Source organism: Microtus oregoni, unplaced genomic scaffold (assembly GCF_018167655.1).
Source record: "Microtus oregoni isolate MIOR12 unplaced genomic scaffold, Mior012 000022F_ref0000154, whole genome shotgun sequence".
Classification (NCBI taxonomy): Eukaryota; Metazoa; Chordata; class Mammalia; order Rodentia; family Cricetidae; genus Microtus; species Microtus oregoni.
Window position 1 is genome coordinate 17,112,777 of NW_024543081.1, and position 20,569 is coordinate 17,133,345.

General features: G+C 57.5%; 1 protein-coding gene across 13 annotated transcripts in view; it reads left to right on the top strand.

Annotated features, from left to right (window-relative positions):
- Positions 1–20,569, top strand: part of Plec (plectin) — a 61,170-nt gene that overhangs the window by 26,694 nt on the left and 13,907 nt on the right. For 2 of the 13 annotated variants that reach the window (XM_041672681.1, XM_041672689.1), the window contains 26 exons: positions 10,738–10,799; positions 10,980–10,994; positions 11,123–11,212; positions 11,508–11,543; positions 12,010–12,087; positions 12,191–12,283; positions 13,259–13,425; positions 14,080–14,195; positions 14,271–14,377; positions 14,465–14,584; positions 14,658–14,753; positions 14,884–15,011; positions 15,288–15,381; positions 16,102–16,256; positions 16,337–16,646; positions 16,723–16,800; positions 16,876–17,037; positions 17,209–17,313; positions 17,405–17,500; positions 17,704–17,829; positions 18,638–18,790; positions 18,887–19,041; positions 19,131–19,257; positions 19,360–19,543; positions 19,628–19,785; positions 19,913–20,091. In XM_041672681.1, coding sequence (XP_041528615.1) covers positions 10,738–10,799; positions 10,980–10,994; positions 11,123–11,212; positions 11,508–11,543; positions 12,010–12,087; positions 12,191–12,283; positions 13,259–13,425; positions 14,080–14,195; positions 14,271–14,377; positions 14,465–14,584; positions 14,658–14,753; positions 14,884–15,011; positions 15,288–15,381; positions 16,102–16,256; positions 16,337–16,646; positions 16,723–16,800; positions 16,876–17,037; positions 17,209–17,313; positions 17,405–17,500; positions 17,704–17,829; positions 18,638–18,790; positions 18,887–19,041; positions 19,131–19,257; positions 19,360–19,543; positions 19,628–19,785; positions 19,913–20,091 — 3,190 coding nt within the window. Of the gene's footprint in view, positions 1–5,225; positions 5,517–9,854; positions 10,060–10,737; positions 10,800–10,979; positions 10,995–11,122; positions 11,213–11,507; positions 11,544–12,009; positions 12,088–12,190; positions 12,284–13,258; positions 13,426–14,079; positions 14,196–14,270; positions 14,378–14,464; positions 14,585–14,657; positions 14,754–14,883; positions 15,012–15,287; positions 15,382–16,101; positions 16,257–16,336; positions 16,647–16,722; positions 16,801–16,875; positions 17,038–17,208; positions 17,314–17,404; positions 17,501–17,703; positions 17,830–18,637; positions 18,791–18,886; positions 19,042–19,130; positions 19,258–19,359; positions 19,544–19,627; positions 19,786–19,912; positions 20,092–20,569 lie in introns of those variants that run through there. The other 11 variants (XM_041672682.1, XM_041672691.1, XM_041672684.1 and 8 more) reach the window with 9 other exon arrangements.

Below are 20,569 nucleotides of genomic sequence, written 5' to 3' on the forward strand. Positions count from 1 at the left end.
AGGAGGGGGCACCTGAAACCCCTATGGTGTCTGCCACCACCGTGGGGACCCTGGCCAGGCCAGGCCCAGAGCCTGCCCCAGCCACAGGTCAGCTGCATTCTGGCTCCAGGCCGAGAGGGGTGGGAAGGGACTGTGGGTGTTTTTGGTACCTAGGCTTAAGTCTGGTGGGCTGTGGTGGGCAGCACAGGTTGTGTGTATGGGCTCTGTTCATATCAGCAGGTGGCGCCCTTTCTGCCTGAGGGTACTGGATATTCTAGCCATTGAACCCACGTGGCTTGTACTCCTCCAGGCAAATCCTGGTGGGGGCGGGGCCTGCAGGCCCTAAGACTGGCAGGAACAGCTGTTGGCATAGCCCTGCTTGTACCCCTCTCCAGCACTGTCCTTGCCCTCGCCCCCACCTCTTCCCCTCTCCGCCCCGGTGGCCTCTGGAGGCCCCTCTTTTCAGAAGTGGGTGTGTGTAGAATAGTCACTGGCATGGGACTGACCCAGGCGAACCACTTGTCCATGGAGGCTTGAGTCTGTCTTCCATGGCCGAGTGGCTCACAGTCTGGATTATATGACTAGTACAGAGGGTCCCATGACTGGGTCTCCTGCTTGGAGTTGGCCATGGTCTGGCGGTAGAGTGGCTCTAGGTGAGGTGGGAAGAAGGGCAGAGGAGCATTGCCTAGGAGGCCAGAGGCCAGAGCATGGGGTGCTAACTTAGCCTGTGGTCCAGGTGAGGGTTTTGTTTGTTTGCTTTCCATTTGGGAACCAGATCTTAGAGGATGGGACAAGACCCCATTAGCCAGGAGCTACCAGAAACTACTCTTTCTGTCCTTTCGCCCTTCTGCCATCAGGACATGGATGGGCTTACGTGCTTGTGCAGGCTCTCCTGAGACACATTGTCCTTTGTGCCCGCTGAGGGCATCACAGAACCTCCAGCATTATCCATGTAATGTAGGCAGGTACCATAACAGCCTGGCGTCCACCTCCCTCTTTGTGGCTTAGGGTGTGGGGAGGACCCTACATTGAGCACAGCTGCCTAGGCAGAAGCCTCCCTTCTGGCCTTTCAGGGTTAGACTTCTTTGGCTTGTTGGAGGAATGAGAGTACCTGGAAGGGCTAGGGAAGCTGAAGGCTGAGAATGGCCTCTGGGCTCTCTCCATGGCCTTAGGCATGTTGGTGGCCTCTCCAGCCTTGCTGTAACCATGGCTATGTCTCAGCTCTTTCCTTTTGGGTGTGGTGAGTGGGGGGGGAGCCTTCCCCTGCTTTTCTTGCCTTGCTTCCTCGTCCTTGTGTGGACTGGGCCAGCAGCTGGCAGCAGGACTAGGAGGGGGTTTTGGGTGTGGCTGTAGTGGGCAAAGAGGAGGGCAACTCTCCCTCCCCGTCTCTGATGGAGGTGACTCAGTCTTCCCAGCCACAACCGCCTGTGGCAATTCAGAGTTTCCAACAGGAAATAAGGTCCAGCTTTAGACTGAGTCAGGGCCCCGGGCGGATTCTCCCCACACCCTCAGGACTGAGCTTGGGGCCTTAGGTGCTGGGTGTGGCTGGTGGCAGAGGCATTATAGCTCCGTGTACAGGCTGGGGCAGATCTGATGCCATCTAAAACCACTGGCTTCTTAGGGTTAAAAATGAGCAAGCAGTGAGCCACAAAGGCTGTCACTTTCTAAAGCACGGCCCCTTCAGTGGGTTATGTAGAAGTCTATGGTCACCAGCGTGGCCTCAGTTAGATGGCCCTACCTCTGTCCATATAGGCCTGGTCAGGGAGCCAGAGACAGGGCAGGGTGAACTGGGAGTGCCCCCTAATCTCTCATGAGCACATTCATGTGGAGGGTGTCACTATCTTGTAGTTTCACATGAAGCCCCTGTACCCCAGCCCCCACCCCCATACTAGGTGAGGAGACTAGGTGGGGGGTGACTTTAGGAGCAATCGGAGAGCTAAACCAATTTCTCTCTTTGCATGCCTCCATGTGGCTGATGCACCCAGCCCTTCCCTGTGATCCTCCACTGGGTGTGGCATGCATGGGCTGCTGCCCTGCCTTCCCCACAACTACGTAGCCCCTGCTCAGATGGGCTGTGACTCTTGGCAGGTGCTAGTTGGTACCAGGATGCAGGAAGGAATCTGAAGAACTGGGAGGTTTTTACAGGTTGTGGACACATCAGGTTTGCATTTCCCTGGTTATAAACAGCTGGTGGAAGGAAATGGGGACAGTTACAAGATGTCATATCTGCTCAGACTAGGGGACTGAGCTAATTGTGGGAGATTTGGGCAAGAGAAAAAACCAGATTTGGGGGTCTGAGGGAATGTGAATGTTAAGGAGGAGTGGAGAGGGGCCAGAAAGATGGCTCAGCAAATAAAGATGCTTGCTGATAAGTCTGATGGCCTGAATTTGATCCCTGGACCTACAAGGTGGAGGAAGGGAACTGGCTCCTCATAGTTATCCTCTGATCTCTGCATTTTTGTTGTGGCACATGTGTGTGCGCACACACTATATGTATGTAGCTGAAAGAAAAAAGTTGAGTGGAGAAATTCAGCTTGCGCAGAGTGGTGGGTACTTGAGTGTGACCCCTAATACCATCAAAATGGTGTGTGTGCATGTATACAGGGCTCTGCATCCCTCATATCTGCGTGGAATATGCCTCTTAGCATATGAATGATTGAAATGTGGGTGGGTGGGGCGGCAGGGCTCAACTGGCGGAGGGAGGGGATATGGAGGGAATTAGAGGCCATGGGATGAATTGAACTTTGCCTGGCAAAACCAGTAGGGAAGACCAGTGAACTGGGACCCCAAAGTTTAGGGACAAAAGTAGGTCTTTAGTCTGTATTCCTCCGTTGGTCTGCCTAGGCTATCCACTGGTGCTGGTCCCCATGCTTGGGCTCTGTTGGTCTGACTGACTATGGGGACCCTTTAGTCAGCCATGAGGAGGAGCCTATTGCTGGGTGTGGAGGCCGGGGCATGAGCAAGCCCTCGCTTTGCTTCCCACCCCTCCCCTCCTTCCTGCCTTCCCTTCCTCTCTGCTGGCTCCGAGAACAGCAGCTATGGATAGGTACAGCATGGAGGAGCTGATCCAGCTGGGCCAAGGTAGGGGACAGCAGTAGTGGAGGCTCAGGTAGAGGATAGACAGTGAGGACCAAAGTCTCTAGCTGAGGTTGGGTTCTCCATGGCAGGGGGCAGGTCCCTGGGTGGAGTAGGGTGGGGTGGTGTCCCCTACTGGTAGTTCTCATGACCTCAGGTACTACTTAGGGATGGCATGGCTCCTCACAGCTAGCCCAGGGTGTGTGGAATATGGGACAGGGTGCCCAGGGCAGGCTGAGTGGTAGAGGGGCTGCCCAGGGCCAGGGGCTATCTTTGGGGGCTGTCACTGAGGCTTCTGAGCTCCCGCAGAACCCCGCCTGCCTCTCTCTGTCCCTGCTCACTACTGGCCAGCAGGGGTCTCTTTAGAGGCCTGCCCTTGGGACTTCCAGGGGTCCTACCCCCGCCCCAGTCAGTCCAGTCCCTGGCTGCCCAGAGCTGGCCACCACAGTCAGGGTCCACGGCTGGCTGTGCTGTGCTGTGTTGATGGAGAGTCACTTGACCTTGTGGAACCTCAGGCCAGCTCATCACTGTTACCGTGCCTCAGTTTCCTCATCTGAATAGCGTTCTCATTGCCCAAGACTTTATAGGATGTCCTCAAGATTATAATAGAGCGGTGCTCAACACGGGAAGGTTACAGCGTGGAGGACAGACTAGTTCCTCAGCCGTTGTCAGTCAGGGCCCAGTGTGTCCCCTCCAAACAGATGCATGCATACATGCTGCTTGTTTCTCAGGAAGCACTGGGGTCCAGGTCAATATTGCATATGGCGGATGTATTCTCGGCCTGCTTGCTGACCTGTGGGGATACTGTGTCTCCACAGACCTCCAATGCTGGGACTCTGAGGGGTACCAGAAGGAGAGGCCTGGGGTGGGAGGTGCAGCCTGATGGGGGCAGGTGAGTGAATGTTCCTGTGACTTAGGTCCCAGTTTTGGGCTGCCTGGCTTGTAGTGTGACCTTGGAGGAGCAGTCGTGTCTGCCCTGGGGCCAGGTGTTGTGTTGAGTGACTCTGAGCACAGAGCTCTCTGGGAGGAAAGGGGCTGTGCCTCTTTGGCCCATGTGGCATTTCCCAAGAGCACCCTATAAATTGGGCAGGGCATGGGCAGCACCCTCTCCCAAGGGAACATGAGCCTGAGTCCACTTCTGCCTCTATCCATGGTAGATCCTGGTGCCAGGGACCTCCTTATTATAGTATCATCCATGGGGGTGCTGGGGAGGGGAGGGCAATGAGGTGGGGGAGCTACGTGTTGTGGGGCCACCGAGCCAGATGGGACTCCAGTGAGCCTGGGCGCCATACGTCATGTACTAAGTCTGGACAAGTGACGGGCGTTGCTTGCCCTCCTTGGATATTTATATCCCCCTGGGCCCCCTGCCCATAGCTCCTCTCCCCTCCCCCAACTTCTGCTGACAGGGCTGGAAAGCTGTGCCCTCCTCCAGCCTCAGCACTGCTGCTGCAGGCTTCTGCCTCAGAGGGGCCTGTGACCCTCCCCACGCCCCTTGCCCGCTCCCTGTTCGCCCCGTGGGCTCCTGTCGCTGTCCCCAATGAAGATCGTGCCCGGTAGGTGGGGCAACCCTTCAGAGTCTTTTGGGAACCCCGCTAGGCTGGAGGCCATGGCCTCTGTCTCCCTCTGTATACACCCGGCTGCCTAACCTCACTGGCCTCTCCCTCAGACCCTGTCCAAGATCGCACATGGGAGCTTGGGGCTTGTGAGGAGCCCACCCGTCTTTCAGCGTGGTGGGGGTCAGCTGTAGGCCTGGGGGCAGTGAGGGACTGGGCACTGACATCCATTCACCCTCTGTGCTCAGTGGCTGTTCCCAGAGGGCACCCTTGGAAGTAGACTAAGAATTTGGGTCCTCCTCCTGATGGGGACGAGGAGTGCTGGTTAGGCTTGACTTGGGAGAGAGGATCAGTGTTGAGTCTGCCCAGGCTAGGCTGGGGGGCTGAGGCCCGGGGAGAAGAGCAACAGGCCCCTCCTCCTGGCGGGTGTGGCTGCGGGTAGGCAAGAGTTAAGGCTCCGGGTAACCTTGAGCGTCGGTGGCTCTGCGTAGAGACAGCTGAGCTGGGCCCTGTGGGGAGTGCGGGTGGGGAGCGGCCAAGAGCCGCGGGAGGGAGGAGGCTGGGAGGAGGCTGAGTAAGAGTGCAGTTGGTGCCGCCGAGGGGACTGTACATTGTCCCCCGACTGAGTGCAGATAGTACGTACAGTAGGGCTGCCTCGGAAGGCAGGTCAGCAGCAGGCAGGCTGGGCTCTGGTCCTGGGGGACCCCTTCGCCCACCCTCCATGCAGGGAGGTGTTGTCTGACTTCGCAGCAGCTGGTCCCTGGTGAGGACGGCTCTGCCCATTCAGTGTGGCAGCCATGGAGCCCTCGGGCAGCCTGTTTCCTTCCCTGGTAGTCGTGGGGCATGTTGTCACTTTGGCTGCCGTATGGCACTGGCGCAAAGGGCATCGGCAGGCACAGGATGAGCAAGGTAAGCACCCTTGCCTCTGCCACTGTCATGGGGCCACTGCCCCTGCCAGGAGACTGGGGCGGGGCAGGGGGTGGAGGGTCCGCCTTCCTCCCGCCCCCTTGCCTTCTCTGAACCCTCCTCTTCCTGCTCCTGAGTGAAATACCCGTGTTTGTGAAAGCGGGTTGCCTACCCTGTGCCCACTCTGCATTGAAGATCCTTCCACTTCCTGGGGTGTGCTGGGGAGGGGGAGAGTTTTGAGGCTGTCTAACCTGCAGGCAGGTCCTGGGTAGGTGAATGGAAAGAGGCGGGGGGGGGGGGGGGTTGGGGTGAGCTCTGGTTTGAAGGCACAAGCCTGTGGGAATGCCTGCCTTTTAAAGAAAGGCCACTCTCCTTTGCCACAGCAGTGAGAAACCAGAGTGACAGGTTCACAGGCTGATCTGGGCAGGACACAATGCCTGCCTAGTGGCCTTCCTGCCCACAGAGTGTAGGCTGAATTACACAAAGGCAGTTTGTCTGAGTGTCCTCCAACATGGCCATAGGACCCTGGACCAGTTGTGGGGCAAGCAGTTAGGCTCTGTTCTGCCCTCTCTTCAAAGTCACCAGCTCTTGGGCTATGGTCCGAGGTGGCCATGCTCACCGCAGAACGGGGTGGGGCTGAAGTGAATGGAGCCTGGGACAGTCCCTGGGGATTGGCAGTTCTGCACCAGGGCTTCAGGCCAGAGAGGGACTGCCCTCTTGAGATGCACCTCAGGCCAGGACTGATGGGATTGCGTTTATGGTCTCTTGCCCCCTAGCGGGCCTGCTAGGTCTTAGCGTCCAGTGGAAGATCGCCAGGACGTGGGTCTTAGAACGGGTTTTCCAGACGTGGCTCTAGGGTTCCCAGAAGCCGGTGAGTTAGCTGTAAACAGTGGCATCGGACAGAATGCACAGGCTCAGGTCCAAGGGCTTCTTCCCCTCTGAGGACGCTGGGCCCTCCTCCCTGAGCTAACTCAGTTTTGTTTCTTGTCACCACAAGAGGGAAGGGGCTCCCTGTGTCCCCTCTTGGTTCACTTGATGCCTTGTAGTGCAAGGTGTGGGCGTGGTCGCCCGAAGTTCTGTACTCTGCCGGTCGCCTCAGCTGGTCTGGCCTCTTGGAGCGGGTGACACTTGCACACCCTGCTAGGAGTGACACTCCCACAGTGGCCAGGCGTCTGAGAGTTACCATGGGCGGGGGAGGAGAGTTCCCAGACTCTTTTGACCTAGAGGGTACTTGCACCCCTGTTCCCTAGAGTTCCGGCGAGCTAGTTTGCTCCCTATGGGTTGGGGCGCGGCTTCCTGGCCCACACTGGGCGGGGCGGGGCGCTTGCAGCAGGGGCAGGTTCTCCGGGTCTGGGCATTGCGTCCGGTGGGCGGGGGCGAACGTGGAAAGCCAAGCCAGGGCCTTCAGCCTTGAACACAAGCAGGGAGCACGGCTCTCCTGTCGCTTTGAGCAATTCGGGGCACCCAGGGTTCCTGGCCATGGCAGGGACGTGGGTGTGGGCGGCGAAGGGCGTCTTCACTTCGCAGAGGGAGGTCCTGCTAGAGCCTCCCTGCTGGCTGGATGGAGGCTGTGAGCAGGTCCGCCGGGGCTACCTCTACGGGCAACTGTGTTGCATAGGTGGGTGCGGACGCTCAGGTTGGTGGGCAGGTCCTGAGTTTGTGATGGGGGTGGTACTTGGCCCAGGTACAGCCCCGCCTCCAAGGTCCGGAAACACCTGGGGAGGAAGGCAGGGTTGTCTCGCTCAGGGATAGGTTTTCCTCTGGAGGAGGGGGATGGTAAGTGGGCGGGTCAGAGGGTTTTCCGGGTCCGGTGCTTTAGTTGCTGGGAAGATCCCCAGCTGGCGTTGAGGGTGGGGCTCTGGGCCGTCCCACTTGTGCTGTCGATGGCCTTCGAGGTTCTCTTGCAGTGTGCGTGTGTGCATCGTGTGTCTGTGTGTTAGCGTCTTAGGGGGGAGGGATTCTTTAGCTATTTTGTTACCACTTCGCTGGAAGCAGGAAAAGACATTCTTTGTAGGAGCATACTTACCTCCCTTCCTACGGAGACTGACTTGCTACTGAGGGTCAGCTGCGTTTTACACATGTGCAATACAGTATTGGGGTGAGGGGTGTCCCTGGGGCTGATTGGATAGCTCATGGGGAGAGCCCCATGAGGTGTGCAGTAGCATTTGAGGGCATGGCTGGGTTCTGGTCAGGTGGGAGCTGGGCAGCTTGAGAACCTGTGAGTTTGAGAGTCTGCGTAGGATGAGCAGGGAAGGGGACATCTCCGGCAAGGGGCAGGGCAGAGCTGGAGAGGTGAGGGCAAGCGTAAGCTCTGAGGCCCCGAAAGACCTTTAAGGAAGGAGGCCCCTAGAAATAGACTGATGTTCAGGGAAAGGGTGCTCAGAGGTCACTAGGCGAGGTGGAAACTGCTACCTGGAGCGGAATCCACTTTACAGGCAGCATCCTTGGGACATCGTAGTGGCAAAGACGAAGACGCTGGAAAAGCAGTTTGGCTGGAGGTTGGGTTAGGGTCAGTGTATATCTTAGATGTCAGATCCTGTCTCCCCCTCCCCTTCCTACCCCACCCTCATGTCCTAGTGGTTTCTTGGGTTCCTGCGCTCGACTGCTGTCCCCTTTCCAGGAGCCTGAGCTCTCAGCAGAGCGACGGTTCACTTCTGCAGCACATCTGCAGCACAGCCACCGATCCAGTTATTTATATATACACGACCATCAGAGAGAAGAGGGCACCAGACCCTGTTAGAGATGGCTGTGAGCCACCATGTGGTAGCTGGGAATTGAACTCAGGACTGGAAGCGCAGCCCAGTACTCTTAGCAACAGAGCCATCTCTCCAGCTCCAGCACACCTCCACTTCTCTGAAGGGTTAGCTTTCTGACTGGGAGGTTGCTGGCCTGGTCTCTGAGAAGCTTCCAGAGCACTGACCAGTGTAGAGTTAGATTTGAGGTTCAGAAGACCTCTGGAGTGGGAGGAGTCATCTCTGGTGGGTTGTGGTGGTTGTCAGGCTAGAGGAGAAAGAGGTAGATGGTCTTGTATTGGAGGCCGAAGAGAACCCTCATAGGAGGGGTAGTGTTTGACACTCGGCAGAGCCTCGTGCGCTGGGTTAATTGCAGGCCTAACTCAGGCACTGGCTCCTACTCCGCCCTACAGAGTTTTGATGCCCTCTTGTGGCCATAAGGGCAGCAGCAAGGGCAGCATAGGGCAAACTTTTCCTGGAATACTGGGAAGGGGGCTGGTCCTTAGCAGCTCACAGCTGGATCACATCAAGGCTGATGCCTGGACTGGAAAATTCTTGTGGTTTGGGTGGCACATTTTTTCCTAGAGTGGGTCGGGTAGGTTGGGCAGTTCCAGTTGCTAGCCATAGGTGGCTCCATCTCCTGACCCAAGGGAGCCAGAGGCTACAATAGACAGGTCTAGTCACAGGTGCCCCTGTGCCCTTTGCCCGGGTCCTCCACCTTTACAGCACGTAACAGCTGTTATCTGCCTGCCCTACCCTGCTGCAAAGAGCCCCATCCTGCCCCAAGGTACAGCTTCTTTTCTAGTGAGTCACAGCACCCAGGCCCCCTCCCCAGGTCTGACTCACTGGCTGTACCCCCTTGGTGTGCTGCCTGCTGCCCCAGAAGCCCTTTCTCCCACCCCAACTGGGGAGGTGTCCCTGCAGCTTGGGCTGGTCTGCCCTGCTGGGATGAGTCACCGCTGAGCTATGAGCGGTTCTTGCCTGAGGTGTGCTTTGCCTGGCTGGGCTGGCTTGGGCTGGACTTCTGGGATCCTGTGGGAGACGCTGCCAAAGCCAGGAAGTCCTTCCGTAGGGTCTGGAAACCTAGCAGTTGTGGGGGCTACTTGGATAGTCCATGCCCAGTGCAGGCTTGAGGAGGTATGCTTTAGGAGAATTTCCAGAAGTAGACAGGCAGCTGGTCCCCACTCTAGGAGTTTCTTCTGCAGTCACTCTACAGGGAAATAACCTGTTATATCTACACAATAACACCCATGAATGGCAGGGAGCCTCTGCTCACCGCGTGTAATACAAGATCCTTCTGGATGGCCATGGGGATAGTATGTGCTCCCTTGTGATTCTGGGGCCAGCCCTCCCTCCCCCATCTCCGTACCCAGGTTCTACTGCTGTGGGTAGGGTGGGTGAGGAAACCCGGGTTTCCTGTTTCTGGTGGGCTGAGGGTGTGGCCATGGGGGAGGGGCTGCCTTCCTCCTTTCCCGCAGGGACACTCCCCTCTGGGGGGCGGGCAAGGCGGGGCTAGGCTCCTAGGGTGGGACGGCCTTGCTGGGAGTACAGCAGGCAAGGGAGTGGCCGCCAGGACTCCAGTCTGAGCTGAGCCTCTATTGAGTTAGTGTCCAGAGCAGCTCGCGGCAGCCTTCAGCAGCCTGTGTGCCACCCGAGGCTGCCTAGACGGAGCGCAGGGTGACGAAGGGGCGGGGGCAGCATCATGTCTCAGCACCGGCTCCGTGTGCCTGAGCCCGAGGGCCTGGGTAGCAAGAGAACCAGCTCAGAGGACAACCTCTACCTGGCTGTACTCAGGGCCTCCGAGGGCAAGAAAGGTAGCTGGCATTCCTTCTGGGCAGGGCCTTGGTGACAGGAAGGGTCCTTCCTGTATCAGGAAGCCTTGGCACAGATTGGGGGTGGTAGGGCCTTGTTATAAGGGTATGGATTTTGAGCACAGGCTCCAAGATGGGGGCCAGTGATCCATGCCCATCAGTGATTGGTCCTTGAGCTTTAAGCCAGGGACCAGGGTGTCTAGGGCTCTCTGTGTCTCTGGGAAGGCTTGCTTTCCTGTCAGGGACACTTGACTTTCCCTCCAAAAGCCATGCTGGTCCCATGCTCTTGCACTTGCTCTTGCTCTTGCTTAGCTGGGAGGCGGCATGTGGGGTGGGGCAGGCTGGGACTTGTATGCTGTGGGCTCTGGGCACAGAGGCTCTAGACCTCCTCTCTTTCAGAAACAAAGGAAGCTTTAAACAGCACCACCCTGCTAGGACCGGTCCCTTTTGTGGACTAGGACAGGGTAGACCTGGCTGCCTTGATCTCTGGTGTCTGTATGGGGAGGTTTCTTGGGGGACCTGAGCCTTTCTGATTTGGGAAAGGTGTGGGGTTGTCCTGGTGGAACCTTGTCAGGCAAGATTTGGCCTAGCAGGCCACTGTGTCTGCGCGATGCTCACCTCTGGGGGCCTTTCTAGGCTTCTTCTCCCAGGCTCAAGGTAAACGGGTTTTGTCTCCTCCAGATGAACGGGACCGCGTGCAGAAGAAAACCTTCACCAAGTGGGTCAACAAACACCTTATCAAGGTTAGTGGTGTCTGCTTGTGAGTTGGGAGGGTTCCCCAGCCCACACCCCCCCAGGGTGTTCTCACACTTCCTAAGCTCCCCTTTCATCTCTGAAACCTGTTATTTTCTGTCCTTTCCTCCCACACTCACTCCTGTCTCTTTCTTCCTCTTCTTTCTGGTCTCTCATGGTCTCTGCTGTAGCACTGGAGGGCAGAGGTAGGTGCCTGCATGGGGCAGGGGTGTGCTCCACGCCCCTGCTTCTTTACACCCAGTGCAGTGCCCAGTGCCCGAGTGCCTATGGGGATTCTCATCTGTGGCCATCTTGGTCCCTGCTGTTTCCACAGGCTCAGAGGCACATCAGTGACCTGTATGAAGACCTCCGTGATGGCCACAACCTCATCTCCCTGCTGGAAGTCCTCTCAGGGGACAGCCTGGTATGTGTGTCCCTGTCTGCCTGCCTTCCTTGGGGCCTTTTCCTACTGCCCACTCAGTGTCTAGCTTGGTCTCTCACCTTCTCTAGCCTCCTCCAACCCCAACAGCTCCCCCTGGCCAGGGTGTTGGCATTACAACCAAAGGCCAGGCCAGTGAATGGCCATGGCCCCCCGCTGTTCTCTGCCTTTGAGCTCTAACACAGTAACCTCATGCTATGCTCTGCTTTGGTTTCTCTGCTGCTTGGACTCTGAATCTTGACCTCTGCCCTTTACCCTTTGCCCTGCTCTGGCTGGGCAGCCGAGGGAGCGGGACGTAATCAGGAGTTTGCGCCTGGTGAGTGGTTGTGCCTGCTGGCATGGCGGCACCTGGGCTTCCCAAGACCGTGGAGCCCACCCAACTCACCTGGGGATGGCGGCCACTCCAACCTGGCCCACATCTGGCTCCTGGGCGGGCTGATAGCTGTGTGTCAAGCTGCCTGCTGCCCTCCCTGCTGCCTGCCCAGGGCTGGGCCAGAGACTCACCAGAAGCTGCAGTGGGCACCACTGAGGACCCCCCTTCAATGCCACTGCCCTCCGCCTGTGGCTTCCTGGCTATTGTCTCCTCCCCACTCCCTTCCTTCCTTCCCACAGCTGGGGTTGCTGGCTTTCCGAGCCTGCCCCCGGACTGGTGGTCGTCCAGCTGAGGAGGGTGAACCTGGGATGATGGAGGGGCTGCTGCTGCTTTGGGGGTGGCTGAAGGGTGGGGAGCCTTGACGTGACTGTTGCCCTGTGGACTGTAACTGTGTCTTGCCTCCTCTCAGCCCCGAGAGAAGGGGAGGATGCGCTTCCACAAGCTGCAGAATGTTCAGATTGCCCTGGACTATCTCCGACATCGCCAGGTAAGTAAGCCTTCTTTCTACCTGGCCCCAGGCTCTAGGTCATAAACCCCAAACCCAGCCACCTTGCTCTGCTGTGGGTTGTGACTGAACCATTTGTTCTCAGGTGAAGTTAGTGAACATCAGAAATGATGACATTGCTGACGGCAACCCCAAGCTGACCCTGGGCCTGATCTGGACCATCATCCTGCACTTCCAGGTAGGTGGCTATCCGCCTACCATCCACCTTCCCCTAGGAATTTGGTAGGTTCCATGGCTAGTTGGCTGGCGCTATTTCTGGCTAGGGTGTGGCCCAGGAGGTGGTGCCTTTGAGCCTTCCTGCCAGTCTGAACATATACTTGCTAGCTCTGTGGCTCCAGGGTGTAATCCTCTCTCGCCAAGATCTGCCTATTCTGTGCCCTCGGGCCCTGGCTAGATAGGGCTGGTAGAACCTCCTTGTAGAGGAATGCATTTTCTGCTGGCTGCTTAGAGAAGTTTCTGGAGCTGCAGGGATACCCTGGGTGACTCATCTATTGCCTGTGCTGGCCTCACAGGAAGCCACAAATCTAAGATCTTGGTCCTAAAAGCCAGGCTGGCATGGTAGCTGAGTCACATGGGTTGGGCAGCAAACAGACAGCTAGGGACAGGCTGGCATGCATACTGACAACAGTCAGGCCGCTAGACCCTGACCCGCCATTGGACTTAGGGTCAGGATGCCAGCCCCACACATCATAGCTAGTTTCCAGACACTACTCCCTCCACCTGGGCCTGCAACTAGATAGGTGCTTTGACCTGCCCCTTCACCCTCAACAACTGGACCAACTTTGAGGGTTGCCCTTCTTGTGTCCATTACCCTTCATCTCTGTTGCTTGCTAGCCTCTGGGGGTTCAGGGTATACTCCAGCCTCCCCCAGCTAAGGGGAGCCCCAAAGCATCAACCATTTGACAGTAGACATTACTCCATTGTCTTCTGTGGAAGCTGCCTGTTTGAGTGGCCTGGTCTTGAGATAAATATGGTAGGTTTTAACCCCAGGAACCCCAATGTGCCCCAGGTAGCCTGGGAGCCCGGGGTATTGCAGTTGCATGCTAAGCTGCTCTGCTTCCATGCGGGCAGTCAAAGCATCCGGTGGTGTGGGTGGTGAGGCGGGCCAGATGGCCAGGACTGAACTCCTGCCTCTGTCTGCTGTGTGTGGCAGATCTCAGATATTCAGGTGAGCGGGCAGTCGGAGGACATGACTGCGAAGGAAAAGCTGCTGCTGTGGTCACAGCGGATGGTAGAGGGCTACCAAGGCCTGCGTTGTGACAACTTCACCACCAGTTGGCGTGATGGCCGTCTCTTCAATGCTATCATCCACCGGCACAAGTATGTGCTCCCAGGGAACTGGAGGTTTGGGAGCACTTCAAGCGGGTGACTTCCAAACAAGTCAGGGCAGAGAGGCAGCCGGAGGAGTTATCTTCCACTGTTGGAACCTGGTGCTGCAGGGTGTATTGAATTCCTGCAACTTCCTTTGGGAGGTGCCTGGAGCAGGGCCCTACTGTCTCCACCAGGGCCTTTCCCAAACACCTCTGTTCTTCTGGTCTGGTCATGTCCACATGGACTCTCTGAAGGAACTTGCTGGGTAGGGAGACTGTAGGAACCCAAGTTCATGATATCTAGCCAGCGTACTGCTCCTGTACTGGTGCCCAGCAGAGGCTTCTTGGGCCCCGTTGTTGGGTGTGGTGGTGCATGCCTTTAATGCCAGCGCTCTGGTGGCAGACACAGACAGGTGGTTCTGTGAATCTGCTCTATGTAGGAGTTAACAGACCAGTTAGCCAGGGTTACACAGTGAGACCTGCCTCAAAGCAACAACAACCCACCAACCCCAAACAAGAATCATCTTCCCCATTGTAAATTGGAGCTGTTAGTGAAGCAGGTGGTGTGGCTTTAAGAGGGTATGGAGCAGGGCTCTGTTTGCTAGGATGTCTGAAGGAATGTGTCTATGTAGCCTTGTCTCCGTCCCTTCCCACTTGTCCGCAGGCCCATGCTCATTGATATGAATAAAGTGTATCGTCAGACCAACCTGGAGAACCTAGACCAGGCCTTCTCTGTGGCAGAGCGGGACCTGGGCGTTACAAGGCTCCTGGACCCAGAAGGTATGAACCACTCACTGGCTTTCCCAATCTTTACCCTTGTGGCTTGGACCCCACTGAACCAGCCTTGCCCTGCAGATGTGGATGTCCCTCAGCCTGATGAGAAGTCTATCATCACCTATGTTTCATCCCTGTATGACGCCATGCCCCGCGTGCCTGGTGCACAGGATGGAGTGAGGGCCAATGTGAGTGTAGCCCACAATGGGTGAAAGGTGGTCCTCAGCCCAGAACTCAAGAACCTGATGCCCGCTTGCCCACTCCCTTGCCTGCAGGAGCTGCAGCTTCGCTGGCAGGAGTACCGGGAGCTTGTGTTGCTGCTTCTGCAGTGGATCCGACACCATACTGCTGCCTTTGAGGAACGCAAGTTCCCCTCCAGCTTTGAAGAGATCGAGGTGGGCCTGCCTACTTGGGCTGGTGTCCTTTGGTTGTCTCGGTGTAGCTGCTGACACCCCCTCGTTTCCACAGATTCTGTGGTGCCAGTTTCTGAAGTTCAAGGAGACGGAGCTTCCTGCCAAGGAGGCAGACAAGAACCGGTCCAAAGGCATCTATCAGTCCTTGGAGGTAAAGTGAGGCGTGCCTGAAGGAAGTGAGCGGGGTGTCTCCTGGCTTGTAGGCTAGCCTAGCCGGGGGTAGAGATGAACATCCAGGAGGCTTTATGTCCGTTCAGGCCTAAGTTTGTCCCTGTTCACAGGGGGCAGTACAAGCAGGCCAGCTCAAGATTCCTCCCGGCTACCACCCGCTAGACGTGGAAAAGGAATGGGGCAAGCTGCATGTGGCCATTCTGGAGCGGGAGAAGCAACTCCGGAGCGAGTTTGAGAGGTGGGCCATGTGGAGTGCGGCAGGCAGTGTGGGAGGCAGCAGCACGGGTGGGGCCCTGCGGTGGCAGGGGAGCCACCCCAGGGTGAGTCACTGCCTGAGGAGGAAATCCCCCCTCCTTAGGCTGGGAAACCCAACCAAGCTCCCTTACTCAGGGCCAGTAGGGCAGTACACCCCAGGCAGGCAGTGAGGCCAGCGCAGAGGGGAGCCACTCTCGGGCTCCGGAGTGTGGTGGGCCCAGTGACTCACTGTGGGCCTCTGGGGTCGTCTGGTTCATAGGTTGGAGTGTCTTCAGCGCATCGTGAGCAAACTGCAGATGGAGGCTGGGTTGTGTGAGGAGCAGCTGAACCAGGCCGACTCCCTGCTGCAGTCGGTGAGGGGGAGAGGAGAGGAGAGGCGGGGCGAGGGGGCGGGGTGGCAGGGTAAGGGTAGAGTGGGCACCCCTCCAGGCCTGAGGGAGGTGGGAGGAGCCCTGAGTTGCTTACTCTGCAGCCAGGGCTGTGGCCTGCTGGGCTACAGGCGCAGGGTGTGGCACTAGGGCGGGAAAACCAGGCCCTTCTGGTTTGCTGCCAACTCTGACCTCCTTTTGAGAGCAGAACTGGCCTCTGGCCACTAGGCAGGACTCTCAGCCTCCTTGACTCATTCAAGTATAGCCCTCTTTCCTTCATCCTCTCCCTTTTCAGGAAATAGGAAGTGGGGAGACCCCAGCCTCATTGCTGGATAAGTGCCATGGGGCCCAGAGGGCCCAGGCTGTGTGGGCCTGGGTGGGAGCTGTTGTGTAGTAGATGATAGAGGTGAGGCAGGGGGACTCCGTGGACAGAGCTGTGCCGGTCTCTGTCCTTGGGCCTAGCGGGGAATCTTTTGGGCGGATCCTGATTCCCCAGAGAAGAGCTGATAGAGATTTGTCTAGAAGCATAATAGGAAGATACGGGGGATTGCCAGGAGGGAGAGGAAAGAATGGGGATCTGGCTGCGAGCCAGACAGGACCTTGATCTTCGGCTGGAGAAGTGGGTGAAGGGGCAGCCTTGGTTGAGAACCTTAGGCAGTGAGTAGGAGAGTCAGCCAGACCAAGTCACACAGGACCATCTTGCAGGACATTCGGCTGCTGGCCTCAGGCAAGGCGGCTCAGCGGGCGGGAGAGGTGGAGCGAGACCTGGACAAGGCTGATGGCATGATCCGGCTGCTCTTCAATGATGTGCAGACCCTTAAAGATGGGCGGCACCCACAGGGCGAACAGATGTACCGGAGGTACGTGCCGTACCTAGGAAGGGTGGGTTAGGTGGCCTGAGACCCACCTGACCCTCTTGCCAACTCCCGTGCCTTCTCAGGGTGTATCGTCTGCACGAGCGCCTGGTAGCCATCCGCACTGAGTACAACCTCCGGCTGAAGGCAGGAGTGTCTGCCCCTGTGACCCAAGTGACCCTGCAGAGTACACAGAGACGCCCAGACCTAGAGGACTCTACACTGCGCTACCTGCAAGACCTGCTGGCGTGGGTTGAGGAGAACCAGCGTCGAATAGACAATGCTGAGTGGGGCGTGGACTTGCCTAGTGTAGAGGCCCAACTGGGCAGCCACCGAGGCATGCATCAGTCTATTGAGGAATTCCGGGCCAAGATTGAGCGGGCACGGAATGATGAGGTAAGCAGGACACTTGGGGTAGGCGATGGTTGTGGGCCAGGCCCGGGCCACTGCAGTATGCTTCTCTCTTTTGCAGAGCCAGCTCTCCCCTGCCACCCGGGGTGCCTACCGAGACTGCCTGGGTCGCATGGACCTGCAGTATGCAAAGCTGCTGGTGAGTGGGGGGACTGCAGGTGGCTGGGAGGGGTGGGCAGCAGCAGTCAGCTGACTCATTCCTTCCTACTTCAAGAACTCCTCCAAGGCCCGCCTCCGGTCCCTGGAGAGCCTGCACGGGTTTGTGGCGGCAGCTACCAAGGAGCTGATGTGGTTGAATGAGAAGGAAGAGGAGGAAGTGGGCTTTGACTGGAGTGACCGCAACACCAACATGGCTGCCAAGAAGGAGAGTTACTCGGTGAGGCGGCTTTTTCTTCACAGTACTGCTGTGTCCACCCTCTCCCTTCCCACTCACATCCCTATTGTCTCCCATGGTTCAGCTTCAGGGCTCTGTGGAGATGGGCGTGGGACACTTTACATTTACAGCCTTCCTGAAATTGCCCCTGAGACCCTTTCCTTTTTTTGTCAGGCCCTGATGCGTGAACTGGAAATGAAGGAAAAGAAAATCAAGGAGATCCAGAATACTGGGGACCGGCTGCTACGGGAGGACCATCCTGCCCGGCCCACAGTGGAGGTGGGGGCACGGCTGCAGGGCTTATGAGCTTTGGTGGGGGTGATGGGACTGATGGCGTCGGGGTGGGGTCTAAGGACCGTGTTGTCTACAGTCCTTCCAGGCTGCCTTGCAGACCCAGTGGAGCTGGATGCTACAGCTGTGTTGCTGCATTGAAGCACACTTGAAAGAGAACACAGCCTACTTCCAGGTGAGGACCAGAGCGCCTCTGTCTCCTGTGGCTCGGCTGCAGTGCCCTGGAAGAGCCCCCATAGCCCCTGACATATGTGTAGCCGTGACTGCCAGTCCTCCTTGGGGGTTTCCAGCACCTCGTCCCTCGTCCCTGGCTTCTTGGCCTTTGCTTGCCTGGGGTTTGGGCTTGTCAGCCTTGTGTGACCCTTCCTGCTGCCCCAGTTCTTCTCAGACGTACGAGAGACCGAGGAACAGTTGCAGAAACTACAGGACACATTGCGCAGGAAGTACACCTGTGACCGCTCCATCACCGTCACCAGGCTGGAGGACCTGCTGCAGGATGCCCAGGTGAGGCGGATGTGAACAAGAAACAGGGACAGACTGGATGGAATGTGGGCTCTGTGGGTACCTGTGGATGGGGTGGAAGGCCAGCAAGGCCAAGGAGACACACAGGGGTGCGGCTGTGCAGCAAACAGAAAGATGGGTGCCAGGCTGGTGGGCTGGCATGAACCACTTCCCTCTACCTGAGTGGAGCTGTCAGCAGCCCTGTGGTGGATAGGCATCGATGATTAGAGCAGGCATAGCTACAGTGCTGTGGGGGCAGCTGGGCAGCTGGCCGTGGTGCCCATATACACTAGGGCATGGTTGGGGGTATCCCCAGTAGTCTCAGTACTCTGGATAGGGAGTCCTAGAGGCAGAGGGGAGAGGAGGAAGCTGGTTCTATGATCTGCAGAGACTGGACTAACTACAGTACTTACCTGAGAGGATGGGAGAACTTGATGAGGTTTCTTCTTCCTCCGCTCCCTTCAGGTTAGATATGGGAGGAGGATGACCTTCTTTTACAGTTAGAAGGTGAGAGAGCAGGGCTGAGGTCATTGCAGGGGCTGGTTTGTAAGTAGACCGGCTTCCTTCTTTAGAGGATGCAGGAGTGGCCTTGGGTAGGGTTGGGGTGGGGTACCTAGTCTTGGTTGGAAGGAAGGAGGTCAGTGGAATCAACCTGTGGAAGCCTGTACCCTCTTAACTGCCTTTAAGTGCTCTCATTCCTAGCATCAAAAGTCTCCCCAGACAGGGTACTGGGGGTGTCTGCTGCTTTCTGGGCCAGGTATCTCTGCATCTGAAGTGAGATGGATTAACCCTGAGCCTCCCCTCCCTACAGGACGAGAAGGAGCAGCTGAATGAGTACAAGGGGCACCTCTCAGGCCTGGCCAAGCGGGCCAAGGCCATTGTGCAGTTGAAGCCACGTAACCCTGCCTACCCTGTGCGGGGCCACGTGCCTCTGCTGGCTGTGTGTGACTACAAGCAGGTGGAGGTAAGAGCTGGGCTAGGCTGTGCTCAAGCCAGATGGGATGGGTTGGCCAGGCATAGTTTACTTTGCTTACATTCTTTACTACTCTAACTATCCCAGGTGACTGTGCACAAGGGTGACCAATGCCATCTGGTGGGTCCTGCCCAGCCATCCCACTGGAAGGTACTTAGCAGTTCCAGTAGTGAGGCTGCTGTGCCTTCAGTGTGCTTTCTTGTTCCACCACCGAACCAGGAGGCCCAAGAAGCTGTCACTAGGTGGGTAACCTCAGGGTTCATGGCCGTAGGCAGGTTGTTTGCCGTGAGGAGGTTTCTGGACGCTCCTGAACATGGTCCTTGCCTCCTAGACTGGAGGCCCAGCATCAGGCCTTGGTCACACTCTGGCACCAACTGCACGTGGACATGAAGAGCCTTCTGGCATGGCAGAGCCTCAATCGGGACATACAGCTCATCCGGTCCTGGTCACTCGTCACGGTAGGACTGCACACTGGCCATGGGTACCAGGGAGGATGGATGATAGTGTTTTGTGGGCACCTTTGTCCTGGCACCATTCCCAACGACGTGTGCCACCTTTAGTTCCGTACATTGAAGCCGGAGGAGCAGCGCCAAGCTCTGCGCAGCCTGGAGTCGCACTACCAGGCCTTCCTTCGAGACAGCCAGGATGCTGGCGGCTTCGGGCCCGAGGACCGGCTGGTGGCAGAACGCGAGTATGGATCTTGCAGCCGCCACTACCAGCAGCTACTACAAAGCCTGGAGCAGGGTATGTGATGGGCAAGGCTTTGTGGGGAGGCAGGGAGGTGGGCTGTAGGCAGGTCATTTCTGACTAACCTGCTTGCTTCCCCAGGCGAGCAAGAGGAGTCTCGCTGTCAGCGTTGCATCTCGGAGCTCAAGGACATTCGGCTGCAGCTGGAGGCCTGTGAGACCCGGACCGTGCACCGTCTGCGGCTACCGCTGGACAAAGAGCCTGCACGGGAGTGTGCCCAACGCATCGCTGAGCAACAGGCAGGCGCAGTCCCCATTTATATTTCACTTCCTCCTCCCCCCTACCCCCGCAACCTCTTCTCACCCTCAAGGGAAGCTGGTTGTTAGGCTCTGCCGGTCAGTGTGCTCCTATCTGGTCTCTCCGCAGAAAGCCCAGGCTGAGGTGGAGGGGTTGGGCAAGGGAGTCGCCCGCCTCTCTGCTGAGGCTGAGAAAGTTCTAGCCTTGCCAGAGCCATCACCTGCTGCTCCCACCCTGCGCTCAGAGTTGGAATTGACCCTGGGCAAGCTGGAACAGGTCCGAAGCTTATCTGCCATCTACTTGGAGAAGTGAGTATCTCTGTGCAGATTTTGGGGTCCGGATGGCCTCCTTCCGTGAGGGCAGTGACTGCAGACACGTTCTGAGCAGAGGAAAGATGAGGGTGGGGGTGTGAAGCGGCAGCGAGGGCCGTTGGACAGTCTGGCTAGGGGATGGTGGGCATGGGTGTGGACCCGCACAGAAGCTTGAGGTGGTAAGGAATGCTCAGAGCCCGATGCAGTCTGAAGATCATAGCCATAGATCTTCTTAATGATGGGATGTGAGGTGTGGAATAAAGGTGTGGGAGCCAGCTCAGTGAAGAGTGGGGAGAGGATAGGTTGGAGCAGAGGTTGCTCCATGTTGTGAGTAGAAGGGAGAAGGAAAGAGAGAGGAAGGAGGGAAGGAAGGAGGGAGGAGGAAGGGAGAGATGCCATGAGGTGTAGCCAGGCTGGTGGCTCACAAGGAAGGACCAATCTGCTACATGGAGGGCATCTGTGAGTTTGAGCGATG